Source organism: Panthera onca, chromosome C1 (genome assembly GCF_046562875.1).
Source record: "Panthera onca isolate mPanOnc1 chromosome C1, mPanOnc1 haplotype 2, whole genome shotgun sequence".
NCBI classification, from domain to species: domain Eukaryota; kingdom Metazoa; phylum Chordata; class Mammalia; order Carnivora; family Felidae; genus Panthera; species Panthera onca.
In genome coordinates this window covers 179058274-179076892 of record NC_138346.1, presented here as the reverse complement: position 1 = coordinate 179076892, position 18619 = coordinate 179058274, and the positions used below count along the sequence as shown (strand labels likewise).

Sequence of the window (18619 nt, the reverse complement as noted above, 5' to 3'; positions counted from 1 at the left end):
TTTGGCTCAAGTCATGATCTCATGGTTTGTGAGTTTGAGCCCTGCATCAGGCTTTGAGCTAACAGTGGGGACCCTGTTTGAGATTCTCTGTCTCTCCCTCTCTCTTTGCCCCTCCCCCAGTTTCTCTCTCTTTCTCTGTCTCAGAATAAATAAACATTTAGAACAATGAAAAAATTATGCAACCATGTTAGAAAACAGCTTGATGATTTCTTATAATGTTAAGCGCACATTTAGCATTTGCCCAGCATTCTAAGTATTTCCTCAAGATCACTGAAACAGAAAGTTCACAAAAATACTTATGTTGGGCTCCTGGGTGGCTCAGTCAGTTAAGCATCCTACTTCGGCTCAGGTCATGATCTCATGTTTTGTGAGTTTGAGCCCTGCTTTGGGCTTTCCATCTCAGTGCACAGTCTGCTTCAGATCCTCTGTCTCTCTCTCTGTCCCTCTCCCTCACTCCCCCTCCCCTGCTCATGTCCTGTCTCTCAAAAAATGAACATTAAAAAAAAAAAAAAAAGATTAAAAAAAAATACGTAGTATAGTCAATGCAATAGAATATTTACTTAAAATACTTAATACTTTATTTTTTTATTATTTTCTTCTTTTTTTGAGAGAGAGAGAGAGAGAGAGAGAGAGAGAATGAATCTCAAGCAGGCTCCATGCCCAGCACAGAGCCCAACATGGGGCTTGAACTCACAACAGTGAGGTCATGACCTGAGCCAAAATCAAGAGTTGGACACTTAACTGGTTAAGTCACCCAGGCACCCCTGTTTATTTTGTTTTATTATTTTTTTTAATGTTTATTTGTTTTTGAGAGAGAGAAAGACAGCCGGGGAGGGGCAGAGAGAGAGAGGGAGACAGAGGATCTGAAGCAGGCTCTGCACTGACAGCAGAGAGCCTGATGTGGGGCTCGAACTCACAAAATCCGAGATCATGACCTGAGCTGAAGTCAGACACTTAACTGGGTCACCCAGGCACCTCCTAATATTCAAATTTTAAAAATACTTAAAAAAAAAAAAAAAGGGGCGCCTGGGTGGCGCAGTCGGTTAAGCGTCCGACTTCAGCCAGGTCACGATCTCGCGGTCCGTGAGTTCGAGCCCCGCGTCAGGCTCTGGGCTGATGGCTCAGAGCCTGGAGCCTGATTCCAATTCTGTGTCTCCCTCTCTCTCTGCCCCTCCCCCGTTCATGCTCTGTCTCTCTCTGTCCCAAAAAAAAAAAAAAAAAAAAAAAAAACAAAAAAAAACAAACACTACCACATATACATAGCAATATGGACACATCTCAAGTCAGGCTGAGGGGGTGAGTTCCAGCCCTGCATGGGGCTCTTTGCTGACAGCTCAGAGCCTGGAGCCTGCTTGGGATTCTGTGTCTCCCTCTCCTTCTCAGCCCCTCCCCGACTCGTGCTCTGTCTCAAAAATAAACATTAAAATAAAAATTTTTAAATAAGCCATGCTGAGCAAAAATAGACTCAAAAGAATACATACTGTATGGTCCTATTTACTTGAAGTTCTAGACCAAGCAAAAGTCAATATCATAGAAATTAGAGAAGTGGTTGCCTAGGTGAGGCTGCAGAGGGGATTGCAGAGGTGCACAAGGAACCGTTTTTTTTTTTTTTTATTCTATATTCTGATTGTGGTGGTGGTTATACAAGTGTATACATTTGCCAAAACTCATCAAATTATAGATTAAATTGGGTATATTTTACTGTGTGTAAATTATACTTTAATAAATATGACTAAAACTAAAAATACTTTTAAAAGTGGTATATATAAAAAGAAGAAATACTTAAAAACAAGGCAAAGAAAATATTTTAAAAGAAAATTACATGTACAATATGAATGCCATTAAATTTTTTTTAAATATATAGGAAATGCATAAAAGTGTAATAGCACCTATCTTACCTATGATTTGGGATCAAACAAGTTTTCTTTTCCAGATTGCCTATGCTTTAAGGTTATGATTTTTATTTATTTATTTTTGGTAAAAAAAATGGTTTATCCATTTCATTTTTTTTTGTATAAAACACATGGGAGAAACCTATTCAACTTAGCCAACCAACGTACAGCCTTCCACATGGAAAGGTACTTTAATCAAACTTTGAGTCTAAGAACATACAGATGTTTCTTTTCTTTTTTTTTTTTTTAAGGACATGCAAATGTTTCTTTTACCATGTCTAAAGTAATTGTCTATGCTTTTCCATATAACTGTTTTAAAATTTCCATATGCCTCCATTATTTCATCTGTCCCAGTTAAAGTATAAGGAAAGGAGGAAGAGGGTTGGTTTAAACGTCTAAGTTTTCTACTGCCCTTTCTTTCCACATAGAGACTTGTGGATGTGAGGAACCAATCCCCCCACCCATAGCTCTGGTAGCCTTGATAAGAGAACCATACATATATGAATATGAGAATTGTATATATATATGAATTAGAGAATCATTGTTATGTGTGGAGCCTTGCAGTGTAGACATAACATCATTACAGAGGTATTTATCAAGGTTTAGCATGTATTAGTAGACAGTAGCAAAAATAGCTCAAATTTTGGGAATGCAAGCTGGTGCAGCCACTCTGGAAAACAGTATGGAGGTTCCTCAAAAAACTAAAAATAGAACTACCCTCCAACCCAACAATTGCACTACTAGGCATTTACCACAAGGGATACAGGTGTGCTGTTTCGAAGGGACACATTCACCCCCATGTTTATAGCAGCACTATCAACAATAGCCAAAGTATGGAAAGAGCCCAAATGTCCATCGATGGATGAATGGATAAAGAAGATGTGGTATGTATGTGTATATATATATATATATATATATATATATATATATATACACACACACACACACATATACACACAATGGAGTTTTACTCGGCAATCAAAAAGAATGAAATCTTGCCATTTGCAACTATGTGGATGGAACTGAAGGGTGTTATGCTAAGTGAAATTAGTCGGAGAAAGACAAAAATCATATGACTTCACTTGTATGAGGACTTTTAGACACAGAACAGATGAACATAAGGGAAGGGAAGCAAAAATAATATAAAAACAGGGAGGGGGACAAAATAGAAGAGACTCATAAATATAGAGAACAAACTGAGGGTTACTGAAGGGGTTGTGGGAGGGGGGATGGGCTAAATGGGTAAGGGGCACTCAGGAATCTACTCCTGAAATCATTGTTGCACTATATGCTACCTAATTTGGATGTAAATTTAAAAAAATGAAAAATAAAATTCAAAAAAAAGAATTAAAAAATAGCTCAAATTTAAGTGACAAAAAGAACTTTTTTGTGTGTAGAATAATTTTTTTTAAGCGTTTTAAGAAAAGCTCTTTCTCCTCTTTCAGCCTCAAGGTATTGCAGCATGCTGATTGAGGAAGGAGGATTGCAGCATTTATACAACATCAAAGAACATGAACAGACGGATCCCCATGTCCAACAGATTGCTGTGGCCATTCTAGACAGCTTAGAAAAACACATTGTGCGCCATGGGAGACCACCTCCCTGTAAAAAGCAGCCCCAGGCTAGGCTAAATTGATAGCCATAAGTAATTGAATAACTGAATCACAGGAATCCTTTTTGTGATAGGCTTATTTGGAATATCTTCCCCTCTGTGATGTTTTAGGGGTTTCTATGACAAGAGTCATAAGATCAGTTTGGGATTGACGGTGTAAAGTACTGCCCATGTGAACAGTCTCTAATTTGTCTTGTGATTTTTAACTTCTGAGGCAAGAAGGATCTGTTCCTTCATCATTGCCTTTTAGGAAATTTTCCACATCTTTCCGTGTTTGAACTTACCTGTGCTTGAAATTCTACAGTTTTATGATAAAGTTTGCACGAACCCTTAAGCCAGACTTTTCTGATCTTAAAGTCCCTTCCAATCAATTTGCAGTTTCAGATAAGCTGTTAACCTGATTTCTGGCACTGCTTCAGTTGTAAGTTTTATACTGCTTCTGTATAAAATGGCTTTCTTCTCTGTGTACCTTTTATAAGATGTCCTTCTTAGTGTGAAAGAGCGGAGATCCAAGTCCTGTTTGAAAGCTACTCACCAACTGGAGCTTGGGTGGATGGCAGAAAAAATATATTGGAAAGAAAACTATTAAGGGGAAAAGAAATAAGGAACTAGAGAAAGGTCTGCTCTTACAATACAGTTTTTAAACTGGGACAGGCTATCCTGGAGCCCACCTCTTCTGAGGCAGTAAGCAGTAGCTTATTCTTCATATTTATTCCTGGAAGCATGGGCTGCTGCTTCCTACACAGACTGCTGGTTACTCTCTAGAAATATTTCCCGGGACATCACAGTGTAAAATATTACAACATTCTGTGTTAAAGATTAATTGTCTGAATCTCTATAAGTCATACTATTGTGAAAATGTGAATTTTTATAAAATTGTCTCTTGTTAAAACCGACCATTATTTTCCCTCTATTTCAAAGTCATTTTATTCAGTGACATAGAGACTACACACGGTATTACCTGCTCAGTTAAATACACTTAACAACAGTAAATTTTGTCACAAGAAGTTAAATTTTCTTTCTTTCTTTTTTTTTTTTTTTTCAAAATACATGTATCTTAATGTTCTCATGTTGGAGAAAGATGTCCACACCTCACTGCCAAAAATGAATGAGAAGCATTAGACTGTTGTTAAATACAATGGTTCTAGATGTAGCGTGTAAAAGGAAATATTTTTTGATGGGTTATTTTTTAGACAATTGCCTTTCCTTTTGAGATACCTGTTACAGCAGAGTAAAGAGTCAATTATCATTATATCAATAATGGCAGCTGGGAGGCAGCAAGTCACCAAGAAATTTAATTTCCATTTAAAATTTTAGTTTGTGAATGAGGTTAATCACAATTTCAGATGACTGCATTTTTTTCCATAGATGGCTAAACTGTTTTCAATAGAGATTTAAAATGGTATGTTTAAATTATGGTGATTATTCAGAGGCATTTTTATTTAGAAAGGAGCTGGCTTATTAGTGTGCTGATAGCATTTTTGACATACATATTTCATACCACTATCACAAAAATCATACTTGAATTATTTCATACTCCTTCGCAGGGATGAAAACTTAAACTAAAAGAAAAGAGTTATTTAGAACCATTAAAAACCATATTATATTGTGGATTACTTCTGACTTAATTGGTTTAAGGAATTTTTATAGGCACAAGATAAATGTTCACGGATTGTCTATTTCAGGGGAAATGGAAGATTCTTTTAGCTTTCCCCCTTTTTCCTAGATTTTAATGTCTAAGGCAAAATGTAGAAAATAGGCTGGCCTGCACTAGCTTGGAAATCGCTAGCTATTTTGACTATCTCCAGGCCTCTTAGCTTGCATAGTTAGGGAAAAGCCTGTTTGAGAAGTTTGGCTTCAAGTGTCTCTTCTGTCCTGTTGAAGCAAAAGTATGTGTTCCTTATTAGGCTAGGCTTAGGTTTTTATCTTTACAAATTGTTTTCAGAAAGCTAACAATGTACAGAAAACAATAACTCCCTTCATTGCTCAGAATAACTTGATAGATTAAGACTTAAAAATACTGAAAATTTGTTTTAAATTTACTACTTTGAACATTGGTAATGGTGGGATATTTCTGAGTCTTAAAAGCAAAATAATTGCTCACATCCCATGTATAAAAATTGTAGTGCCTTTGTGGTTGGGATGGTTCTTAAAATTGTGTATCTAACTAAGGCACAGAATTGTCTGTAAGGTCTTGAATCTGGCTAAAATATAGTAGATGTATATATTGAAATTATGAGGCATAACTGGCCTGTGTCTACAGTTAGAATCTATTAATTAGGCCTATCTTTTACATGCGTATAGTAGAATGTAACAGTACTTGGTGCCTTCAAGGGTTACCTCTTCAGTGGCTTAGAGGTGCTGTTTCAAGCACAATTTAGACTAGGGCTGAACCACTCATTGCTCAAATCACTGGTGCACTCAGATATTGTAAAATATCACTACATCAGTCCACAAGCAGCAGCAAGGTTTAGATCTACCAAAGGAAATGGAATTAGACTTTTTTAGAGTATAATGATGCATGTTGGTATCATCGAGTAAAACAAGAACAGTCTAAAATTAAAGCAGAAATCAGGCATCTTGTTCTTTACATCAAATAAGTTTTGCTCGTGGTCTTTACACTCTAAAAAATCATTTTTTCCTTTTGGCAGTTGAAAAGAAACATAAATCAAGTAGTAATAAGGAGTTAGTTTACTCTCTGGCCAAGGACTCAGTGGTTACTGATCTTAATTGAGGATTTGAAAAATCGTATCAGACCCACAGTTCTAGGAATTGACCTTAAATATTGCTGCTCTTTACCCCTGGACAGAAATGCCAGTTAGTGGCACTAGTCAACTTAATTACCTAAGGTGGAGGTGAATCGCCATAAAAGGGTGCTATAGGAATTGAATTTCATGATCTCTTTTGTTTGCAAACTTCAAAGATTCGTGTTTAAAAACATCAAATCTATCAAGCCTAAGAAGTTGTTCTTACTATTGAGACCTTTTGAGTTGGCCCTTTTCCTCCCTAGTCACTTTCATTTAGCTGTATATTTAATTATGCCATGTGTCAAGATAAGATTGGGCCTTCTTCTAGCCCTTTGGAGCACGTTTTAATGAAAATATATTTTATGTTCTCAGTTACGATACATTAATGAACAATGGTTTTGGCTTAGTGTTTTAAAATGCATGGCGCCCTCATAGAACAACCTGCAGCCAATACCTGAGATTGAAAAGAGGTCATGAGTAGCAGGGAAAACCCACCCCTTTCCTGCCCTCTCTAATGCCATGTTTACAGTATTTGTTCATTGCGCAACTTTTATTTTGGAATAAACAGTATTATTAAACTGAAGGTGTAAATTAAAGGCAGTATCATAATGTCAGCTGATATGGGCAGTTTTATCTGTATGTTACTTATTTGGGAACTTTATATGGATAGGGCCTCAGAGTAGTGTTCTAAGGCAGCCTGTAGAGAAGTTTGCAAACTTACGGTTTCCCTCTCGAATCCGTTGTAGCAGTTTCAAATGATTGTGTGGATATTGGATGTTTAATCTTTACCATTTGCTTTGTATTGACACATTTTTCATTTTAAGTGTTAACTCATGTACTGTTTACTTTAGGAATAATGCAAATCCAACCTTCATCCAGTGATGAGAATAGCAGTATGATAGGAATTTGCTCAATGTGCTTTAAATGAGTAATTGCTTTATCTTTTTTAGTATCTGATAGACTTTGCATGACACGGTACACTCCTAATTATGCATTCTTTAGTTTCCAAATCTTAACCTAAGACATTCTATATTAACTGATGGGTAGCCTGAGAAAGAGCTTTCTCTGTTTCTCCCCTCAGCCAATATTTTTGGGTAAATTATGGGAAAGTCAGTGCTATTTCTCATTTCTCTGGATGAAGCGAAGTTCATTTGGATGGCACAACCAAACTTTAGAGCTAGATAGAATGGCTATTAAGAATATTTAGAAAATCCAAATTTATCAAAATTACTCTATGGAAAATCATAAATCTAGTTCATTAATACTATTAGCGTAATTTCGAACTTACTTTTGGGGAAACTGTTCAAATGGGTTCTTTTAAGCTTATTTTAATCAGCTTAGAAGCAAGAAGCTACTTAGCTAATGAAAGCTGAGATACACTTTCATAAAAGCAAGAAATTGTTGAAAGCATTTTTTTCTTTAAAAATGGGATGATGTTAATGTCAAGATTTATACTGAGATAATCTGCAAGAATAAAATTTTAAAATCTTAAAATCCTTGACTTTTGTAGAATTCCCACTGTCAAATTCCCACGGACTTATGAGAGAAAAGCTATCTTTTGCTTAAATTTCGATGGAAGAGTTTAACTCCTTTCAAAGGATATGAAAAATGCATTGGGAAATGTAATGTGTATACATTTCCAAGGCTCTCAAATTCTCTGGACTGAAGGCACTGTTCTCACTGTGGCCAGATGAATGGGAGTGTTCTGTACATGAATCATGCTATATTTTAAATCAGGACATCACTTAGGTATTAATGTTGTGTGTACAGAGTTTTGTTTTGGGAATTTTTTTTTTGCCTAAATAAATGTTATAAATTTTATGTAAAGCGTGTCTTGTCTACTTTATTTCTAAACTGTTTGCTTTAATGCAAGATATAGATTCCTTAGTTATTAACTTGTAGCAATGGCTTACCAGTGGTTTTATTGCACAAGTTTCTAGTACTGGATGGAACTCCATTCATTCATTTCATTAAATACCTGTGCTAGGTACTGTTTAAGTGTTGGAGTTTATATAATTCATAAATCCCTCAGGAAACTTACAGTTTTGTGGAGAGGAAATATTAAGCATATAAATATTATTTTAAATTGCATTACAGGCCAGTCCACAGTGCTTATTATAGAGGCACAGAGATCACAATCCAAACTGGGTACCCATTACACAACCCCAAGAAGACTTCCTAGAGAACATAATATCTGGGTTGACATTCATTCACACAACTATTGAGATAATTAACTGATATAATGTATATTAAGAGTATTTAATGAGGGAGATTACCAAAAAACAAGGTTTAAGCCAGAAAGAAGCCTTAGTTATTTATTTCAGTTTCAGAAACTCATTTTGTAGTTGAAGAAACGGTCTTAAATAAAACGAGCTTGTCTGTCACACAGGAAGCCAGTGACAGACTGTGCGCTACGATTCTTATTTCCAGACTTCCAATCCAGTAGGCCTCTCCTCCCCACCATATTGTTACATAATAGCATGAGATTTCTTAGATTTTGGGCATTATGTGATTAAGCATCAAGTGAATGTTACAGAAAAGAATGCACTAAATGGTCACAGAAGTGGAGATTGTCCCTGAGGATGATGTTCTAGGGCAGCGTTAGTGTTAGAATGCTATAGAATCGTTAATGAATGGTCAAAATAAATACGATTGCTTCACTAATATACAAATATGAGATTAGCTGTGTTAGGATGACAGGTTTTTTTTTTAAAGTTTTATAACTTCAAAAAGGAAAAATTGTAAAACCTTACTCCACCCTTCCCCCTCCCTCACCCTTTGTCACAGTTTTTATTATGTAGGTTGACCCAATCTCTCTTGACTGAATTCCTCCTTTCTTCCCATTATCCTTCCATCTTCTATTCCCCATTAATCTGCATTTTAAGAGTCCAATGAATTGTTCTAACTCCATTAACTCCTTGAATTGAGAGGAGGGGATGAATGGTAGAAACCATGAGCACTCACATGAATTTTTGTTCTTATAATTTAAGATTCTAATGCAGTCTCAGAATTTAGTCTTTACACAGGCTCCAGCCTATGAAAGAGCAAGTCCTAGGCTGGGAGTACCCACAGTGAGCTCTTAGCTTTCAGAAGTAAGCCTTTAGAACAAGTTTGGGGAAACGACACCAATAGCCAGATGCTGCAAACGAATGGCTTACTCCCATGCCTTCAGTAAGACAGCTGCTCAAAATCATCTTGCAATGACTCAGTCAAGGACCATCTCTAATGAGTAGCCCTTCTTGACTTGGGATATGACTACTAACAGCTAAGAAGAACAACAAAAACTCTTAGCTCAGGTGCCTGGCTGGCTCAGCACCACTTTGGGCACAGGGATTGGAAGACAAAACAAAACAAAAAAAAACCTTAGCTCTCCTGTCACTTCACATTAATATACATTATAAAAGGAACCATTTTCAATTACATACCTAGAATGTGATTGTCATATTTGAATATGGAAATTAAAGGGTTTCCAAAAACATCTTTTACCTAATTCTCAGTCTCATCAATTTGGCCTTAAACAAAACCCTTCAAAACTGCCGATACTATGAATGATGAGCCAAGTACTGCATTTAACTCTCAAATATCTTGTAAGGAAAGATAATTATTCCCTACCTTTACAGATGAAGGGAAGCCTAAAGAGATCAAATGACTTGCCTCAAATCATAAGACATAGAGGAACTTGTAGATTAAACCTAGACACTGTTTTGACATTAGTATCTCCACTATTTGTAGAACTTTTGCTATTTTGTAAAATTAGTACTAATGATTTTCAATGCAAAGCAAAGGTATAATCAAAATCCCTTTGAAACTGATTCATGAAATAAAGCACATTATTATTAGTGGATATTAGCAGTGGATTTAAAGATTTCCCCTTTAAAGACCTATGAGACTAAATCAACCATAATTTAGGTTTTGGGGTCAATCAATTAACACTATATGCCAAGTACTATTGGAAGGGGTCTATAATTTCAAATACTACTAGTTACTCGATAGATTCCAATGACTGACTTGGAATTCCAATGTAACTGGAAAGTATATCAAGGTAAGCACTATGCTAAACCTTTTTATGTGTATTTTCTCAGTTAAGCCTTGCAACAACCTTATAACAACGGTGACAATTATTCCATTTTATGGATACAGAAATTGTGAGGTATTAAATAACTTTGCCAGGGTCACAAACTATTAGGTATCATAGTCACACATTAAGACTCAGGTCTGTCAGGCTCTGAAATCTATGCTCTTAATCACTGTGTTATACAGAGGAAAAATCCAATTTAACCATTAATGCCAATCTCAAATCCAATTTAAACCTTTCCTGTTTAGGGCTGCTGACACTTTGTGCTCCTCTGTGGTTCCAGTTCCTTTCTTTATTTCCTAGGCAGGCTCTTTCCATAACAAAGGTTTTATTGCTGATCACAATGGGAGAAATAAACCAAAGCTAACAGACATAGATATGGGTAAATCACAGATGTTAATAGCTCATCTTTGTGTGCTTCTTCAATGCCCAGAAAGAGACAAATACTTGCTCAAAGTCACAGACCTTTTCCCTTAGAAAGCATCCTATCTATTTGAAAGCCAAAAATAACACATAGGGTAGAAGTTCTATTAGCTTTTAAGTAACTGCCCAAAGGAGAGGTGAAGTGGAATTTGAATTCAGGCTTTTTTGACATCAAAGTTCATGATCTTTCCTCTATACTTCAGGTCCATGAGGCTTAAGAGATTTTATAAAATTCTTAAAGAATGTCAGCCATGATTTAAAGAGATCTTGACTACAGTTTTCTAATTTCATTTCAAAGTTTAATTTCTTTATTTTGTTATTTTTAAAGATATTTTTATTAAGTTTATTTATTTCGAGAGAGATAGAGCATGTGAGGGAGAGAGGGGAAGAAAGAGGGAGAGAGAGAGAATCCTGAGCAGGCTCTACACTTCAGTACAGAGTCTGATGTGGGGCTTGAACCCATGAACTGTGAGATCATGACCTGAGCTGAAACCAAGAGTCAGACGCTTAACTGACTGAGCCACCCAGGTGCCCTATTATTATTGTTTTTAAGTAGGCTTCATTCACACCTAGCAAGGAGCCCAACATGGGTCTTGAACTCCCGACCCTGAGATGAAGATATGAGCTGAGATCAAGAGTCAGATGCTTAACTTGTGGGACCCAAGGAATTTAACAAAAACCCCCTACCCCTGGACAAGCAGAGCAAGACTAACTCCATTTTGTGCTACACCCACCATCTCATGTATAACCCCCACATGACCTACTTATTGCTTAAGACACTCCCCCACCCTAGTCAAGCCGCTGAGCACACCCTTACTGGAAACCGGCTCATATAGGAACGCGGAACCCCTAACCGCCAAAGAGTGTAAACCCCGCCTTTTGCCCGCCAAACTTGCGTGCCAATTCTGACCAGAGTGATAGGCTAGTTCAAACAGTTACTATAGGGTAAATTGTAATTCAATTGGCCACCTGCGTGTGGACTAACATGACTATGCAACTTTCTGTGTGTGTTACAATCTCATTGGCCACTGGCCCCTATAAAACTGCTACGCCTCTTAACCTAGGGGTCCAAGTCCCTGCTCCGCTGTGTCAGGTATACTTGGGCCCAAGCTCGAGCTTGCAAATAAACCCTGGTGCGTTTGCATCGGTATTGGCTCCTTGGTGGTCTCTCGGATTCGAAATCGGGGGCATTACAAACTGAGCCACCCAGGTGCACTGAGAAGTTGAATTTCTTTAAACTTCTCAGTTTATCTACATCTGCACAATCCTTCCCTACCTTTTCTTCAGAGTTGGCAGGAAGAGAGTAGGGTATGTCAGTGAAGGCTTTCTAGAGGAATTGACATCTAAGTGAGATTAAAAGGATCAATAGGAATTAGGTGGGGGGGGGGGGGGGTGTAGAGTGAACAACAACAAGTGTGCAAAAGTACATTTCTGGGGGCGCCTGGGTGGCTCAGTTTGGTAAGCTTCCGACTTGGTTTCTGCTCATGATCTCACGGTTTGTGAGTTCGAGCCTGGCATCGGGCTCTGTGCTAGCAGTGCAGAACCTGCCTGGGATTCCCTCTCTCCCACTCTCTCTGCTCCTTTCCTGCTCACACTGGTGCATGCTCTGTTGGCTCTCTATATTTAAGAGTCTCTTATGTTTTGTTCCCGTTAGAGCACCATCTTTAAGAATTTTTTTATTCTTCATGAAATGGGAGGTTATAGGAGAGTTTTGTTTAGAAGGGTGACATGACCGTTTAAAATGATCACCCCATGGGACACCTGGGTGGCTCAGTTGATTAGGCAACCAACTTTGGCTCAGGTCAAGATCTCACAGTTTGTGAGTTCAAGCCCCGCGTGGGGCTCTGTGCTGACAGCTCGGAGCCTGGAGCCTACTTTGGATTCTATGTCTCCCCCTCTCTCTGCCCCCTCCCCTGCTCACACTCTGTGTCTCTCTGCCTCTCAATAATAAATAAACGTTAAAAAATGTTAAATGTTAAAAAATGTTAAATGTTAAAAAATGATCACCCCAGCTCCTGTTTTGAGAATAGATTTCAGTGGAGCAAGGGTGGAAGCTGAGAAACCAGATAAGAGGATCTTGTAAAAATCCAAGCGGGGGCACCTGTGTGGCTCAGTTGGTTGAGTGTCAGACTTCGGCTCAGGTCAGGATCTTGCAGTCTGTGGGTTTGAGCCCTGTGTCGGGCTCTGTGCTGACAGCTCAGAGCCTGGAGCCTGCTTCGGATTCTGTGTCTCCCTCTCTCCCTGACCCTCCCCCATTCATGCTCGCTCTCTCTCTCTCTCTCTCTCTCTCTCTCTGTCAAAAATAAATAAACATTAAAAAATAAATTTAAAAAAATCCAAGCAGGCAATGACAAGCCGTTGGCCCAGGAAAGAGGTAGAACATAGATAATCTCTAGATATATTTTGAAGATAGAACAAAGGGTTTCTTAAAAGGTAGGATAGGTGATATAAGAATAAAAAACAAGGGGGCACTTGGCTGGCTCAGTTGGTAGAGCATGGGACTCTTGACCTTGGGGTCATGAGTTCAGCCTTAATGTTGGACCAAGAGCCTATTCTTAAAAAAGGAGAGAGAATAAAAGAGTTAAAAATGATTTCCAAGATTTCATAAGCAACTGAAAATGAAGAAATTGCCACATATACTGAAATAGAAAAGACTGGCAAGAAAAGCAAGTTAGGGGGAGGATATCAAGAGTTTACTTTTGGACACATTAAGGCTGTTTATATAACCAGTTGTCTATATGTTGAATAGACAGCTGGGTATGAGTCTGAAGTTCGAAAGTGAGGCATGGGGTAGACATAAAAAATAGGGATACATCAGCGTATAGATTGCTTGCAAAGTGATGAAACTAGATAAAATCCCCACAAGTAAAGAATGGATAGAGGAGAGGTATACAAGCACTGAGTCCTGGCATACACAAAGAAGTAGAATTCTGAGTGATGAGGAATCAGGAGGATGAGAAGGAGCAGCCAGTGAGGTAGGTGGAAAAGAGAAAGAAAGAAGAAAGAGGTTGGGGGCGGGGGGTGGGGGGGGGGGAAAGAGATGTATTCTGGAAGCTAAATGAAAGTTTTATTTATTTATTTATTTATTTATTTATTTATTTATTTATTTATTTATTATTTTTTGTGAATGTATTTTAGAGAAGAAGAAATCACTTGGGTCAAATGCTGCTGAACAGTCAAATAAGATGAAGAATGAAAAGTGCATTTATCAACTTGACAAGAACTGTTTAGTGGAGTGGCCAGGGTGAAAGAAAATGGTAAGAGACACCAGGTACAGACTACACTTTAGAGAGGTTTTACTGTAAACAGAGTAGAAGAGATGGGGGGGGGGGGAGTACGTTGTCAAAAGTTTAGAAGTAGTAGAAAAACCAATGAATTACCAAAGTAGTGATTAGTATAAGTTTCTTGTGCACACCAAAACCCTGCAAACCAAGAGCACTCAAAACCAAGAAATGGAATGAGGCTCAGGGGTTATAAAGCAGCTTATATAGTGAGAAAGCAGTGATTACTCTTCACAGTGGTTGGTTATAATATTAGAGTTTTCTTAAATGATAAGGAATTGATCAGTGGTTACCTCATACCAACCTTGGGAAACAGTTTAAGTTTTGCTTATTATTTTCAGAAGCATAAGCAAGAAATGACCCAGGTTAAGTTAGCCTTGCAAAATAAATTAAATTAAACTTTGTACAACTAACTGTTTTTTTCTGTTCAGGGAATTTTTGAGGGTGGTCTCCATTTGTTTTTGGCTTTTACAACCTGAATAATTAGGTCAAAAGTATTTTTTTGTTTTTAATTATGGAAAGAGTATAGGCTTTTTTTTTTTAATGTTTTTTTTTTATTTATTTTTGACAGAGAGAGAGAGACAGAGCATGAGTGGGGGAGGGTCAGAGAGAGAGGGAGACACAGAATCCGAAGCAGGCTCCAGGCTCTGAGCCATCAGCACAGAGGCCGATGCGGAGTTCGAACTCACAGACCGCGAGATCATGACTTGAGCTGAAGTCAGACGCTCAACCCACTGAGCCACCCATGCGCCCCAGTATAGGCTTTTTTTTTAATTTATTTTTTATTTTTTAAAAGACTTTATTTTTGAAGTTATTTATTTATTTATTTATTCAGAAAGAAGGAGAGAGAGCCAGGGAGGGGCAGAGAGAGAGGGAGAGAGAATCCTAAGCAGGAGTTCGAGCCCATGAACCATGAGATCATGACCTGAGCCAAAACCAAGGGTTGAACGCTTACCCACTGAGTCACCCAGGTGTCCCTTAAATATTTTATTTTTAAGCAATCTCTGCACCCAACATGAGGCTCAAACTTAACAACCCTAAGATCATAAGTCGCATGCTGCACCCATTGAGCCAGTCAGGTGTCCCTAAGCTTGTTTATGTGCTGGTGTCAATGATCCAAGAAAGGGGACAAATGATAATTCAGGAGAGAGAAAGGATGTTGCCGGGTGATGTCTTTGACTAAGCAAGAGGGGATAAGATCTAGTGGACAAGTCCAAATACAGGAGCTGGCCTTAGGTAAGAGCAAAATAGTTGATAGTAATAGGCAGTAAGGCAAAGACAGTTTGCCCATACAGAGAGGTGGGTAGTTGTTGATGGTGAGAACTTAGGATGCTCTTTTTTAAAATTTTATTTTATTGCTTTTCTTTTTTTCAGTAAAACAGGAAGCTGAGAATATGTTTGGAGGAGGAGGTGTTGGAAGTTGGAGGATAGAGAAGTTATGAAATAATAGTCCACTGAAAATAAACTCCCAACATTGACTAGACTGGGAGTTAGAAAACTAGATTTTGATTCCCAGGTTTTCTGTTCATCACGTGGGTAAAATTTAACTTGTCTATTCAATCTCTCAGGTGTTCAGTTTCTCTGTGGGTAAAATGGAGATACCTACTGTAAATAACTTTTTAATGTTTATTGTTTATTTTTGAAAGAGACAGATGGGGATGGGGGGGGAGGGCAGAGAGAGAGAGAGAGAGAGGGAGACACAGAATCTAAAGCAGGCGCCAGGCTCTGAGCTGTCAGCACAGAGCCAGACAGGGAGCTCAAGCTCACAAGCAGTGAAATCATGACCTGAGCTGAAGTCAGACAGTTAATGGACTGAGCCATGCAGAAGCCCTGGATTTTTTTTTTTTTTTTAATGAGGATTAAATAAAAGAATAAAAGAATAAAGTGATAATATTATCAAAAAATAATATCTATCCTCCACAAACTCAAAAAATTGAATAGAAAAAAAATTGAACAGGGAACAATTCCCAATTCATTTTTGAGGCCAGCATTATCGTGATACTAAAACTAGATAAAATGTCTCTGGAGAGCAATCTCCCTCATAAACACGGGGCATACAAATACTTAACGAAATATCAGCAAATAAAATCCTGTGATATATAAAAACAATACATCATGACCATGTGGAGTCTTATCACATTTTACTGATGGGGATGTTGAACTTCAGAGAAATTAAGAACTTTGCTCAAGGTTCACAAATTAGTAGATGGCTGAGCAGGCATTCCAATCCAGGGTTCAAATCTAAGGCTCATACTCTTAAGAACTACCCTTTTCAAGACATATTTTTACTTAAATTAGCTGAAGTGTACTGATTTACTGCTTTCAGGGTTTCTTTCTTGGAGCAAGTTATAAGGATTTTCTTAGTACCTTGCAGGTCACAAGAAAGCTGAGTAAAGGAAGTCAGAAGTGTTTTTGATACTTGATTCATTCAATGTCGGTAGGAGTTGGATCAAGAGAGAAGAGTGATAAAAGAGGTGTTGTTACCTCAGTTTTAGGAGAAAGGTCTTTAAAAATATATTTTTTAAAGTATATATATATATCTATATCTATATCTATCTATCTATCTATATATATATAGATATATATATATATTCTAGGGGTGCCTGCCTGACTCAGTCAGTAGACCAATGGACTCTCAATCTTGGGTCCTGAGCTGAAGCCCCACGTTGGGTATAGAGAGTACTGAAAATACATAAATAAATATTCTATTTTCCAACTTCACAGAGCTAGTCTGTGGGCATACTCTAGAGTGGCTACAGGAGTGAGGTATCAACCCCTGAGGTGCGGGTTTAAGGCAAGTTGGTCTCAGAGGCGTGAGTAGGAGTTGGGTGAACGCTCTCTGTGGCGTTGGTGTGCCCAAAGGAGGACGGGTGGGCCCTGATAGGGTGGGGTGGTGGTCGGCACGGGTAGGCGAGGGGCGGGCCGGCCCCGGGGGCGGGGTCTGCGGCGGGCGGGCCTCCGAGGGAGGGGGAGAGGCCGCGGCGGGCGCGTGCGCGTGGTCACGCCGGGCGTTTCAAAACCCCTGCGGTCCGGACGGAGCAGCGTGATTGCTGCGTGCGCTGCCCCGGAGCGGGCGCTCTTCAGCTGCCTTACAGCGAGGTTCGACCCCTTCTCTCGCGGGATCCGGGTCCGCGCTCGACGCTCGCTCTCTCCTGCCGTCCCGCCGACGGGGGTCGCCATGGTTCACTTCTTGCACCCGGGCCTGTCGCCCAGGAATATCGTCCCTCCCGACGCTCAGAAGGATGCCCTGGGTTGCTGCGTGGTGCAGGTGAGCACCGGGGCGGGGACGCGAACCTCGGCGGGACGCCGCGCTAGCCAGGGAGTCGTCGGGGACTGTGCGAAGGCACTTGCTGGTTCGTTTGGCTGACGTGGGGTAAAGTCTGAAGAGTGAGCCGAGGCTGGGCTCCTGTCGTCGCCGGGGAAGTGCACGCTGGAAGGGAGTTTTCTGTCCCGGGCGTCCCAGCCTCTGGGCCGAGCGCTCTGACCTGGCGCCGCAGCGTTCAGGCGCGGCGAGGGCGAGTCCCGCCCCCCGGCTGACCAGAGGGCATCTCCTCCTCAGGTCTGCGATTCTCATCTGTGGAGGCAGCCGCCGTTTGCTGAGTGGTGTTAAGTTCGGACGTAAACTCTCTAGGCTTGGCCGGCAGTTGACGGTGGCGCTTATTATTGTCATAATGAACCCAGATGCCCCCGACCTCGACCGTACTGCCACGTGCATTGTGGACGTGGTACTCCGCAGAGAATGTGACCCAGCAGTCCCTAGTATCCGAGGCCTGTGCCCCGGAACTCTAGCTGGAAGCCGCTCGTGAGTCCGGCGAGGGGGTGGGGGGACTAGAACCCCAAGACTTGAAATTCTTTCAGTTCACGTGTACCCCCTTCCACCCTCCCTCCACGGAATTCCTATTAAACTGCACCTACAAAAATGCAAACCAAGAGAGTGTATTTTCTGCTGTGTGTTAAGTATCGCGTTTCTAGAGTAATCCGGTTATCTCTAGTCTTTTGTATGCATTGATAGTCTCCATTTTTCTGTGGTCTAGGGCAGTTGAGAACTCTAAAGGTTAGTTGATTTGCTTAAGAACCTGAACTTGACTTCAGGTGTTCTGGGGTCAGATTGCACATTCTACCACGCCCCAAGGGCCACGACTCTTAGAACTCAAAATCTACTTAAGGCTCATCCTAAAATATGGAGGGAAGGAAACGTTCATTGAGGTTGTACTTTACGTGCAATACCTTGTTGGAAGATTGTTGTGCCCTACAACGATCTGTCCTGTACTTCTCTGTACTCTCTTGGATTCACTTTTAATGCTGCTATATAATTTGTAAATTTGTTTGTAGCTAATGGAAAAGCTGGGTTTTTAAGCATGTACTATAGCACAGTATCTCAAGCACATTTTTTGTTGACGCTAATTGGAATTGAAACAAGATTTTTCTCTAGAAATCAAACCAACCCATTTTCTGCCTGGTTCCATAGTGTACTGCATACATTCGTTTTCTTGGTAAGATTTTATTTTCAATTAATCTTGAAAATTAACACATTTTCGCTTATATATATTTTCCCATTTATGTCATCTTTAATTTTATTTAGTAATGTG

The 18619-nt window shown here is 39.4% G+C and overlaps 2 protein-coding genes across 2 annotated transcripts in view; both read left to right on the top strand.

Annotated features, from left to right (window-relative positions):
* The window catches only part of ZYG11B (zyg-11 family member B, cell cycle regulator), a 93343-nt gene extending 85271 nt beyond the window's left edge, over window positions 1-8072 (top strand). The window contains exon 14 of the mRNA XM_060622294.3: window positions 3338-8072. Within this exon, the coding sequence (XP_060478277.1) occupies window positions 3338-3528 (191 nt within the window). The 3' untranslated portion in view covers window positions 3529-8072. The remainder of the gene's footprint in view (window positions 1-3337) is intronic.
* An 8947-nt stretch (window positions 8073-17019) lies between these two features.
* The window catches only part of ZYG11A (zyg-11 family member A, cell cycle regulator), a 74677-nt gene continuing 73077 nt past the window's right edge, over window positions 17020-18619 (top strand). Inside the window, 1 exon segment of the mRNA XM_060624496.3 lies at window positions 17020-17298. Within this exon segment, the coding sequence (XP_060480479.2) occupies window positions 17209-17298 (90 nt within the window). The 5' untranslated portion in view covers window positions 17020-17208.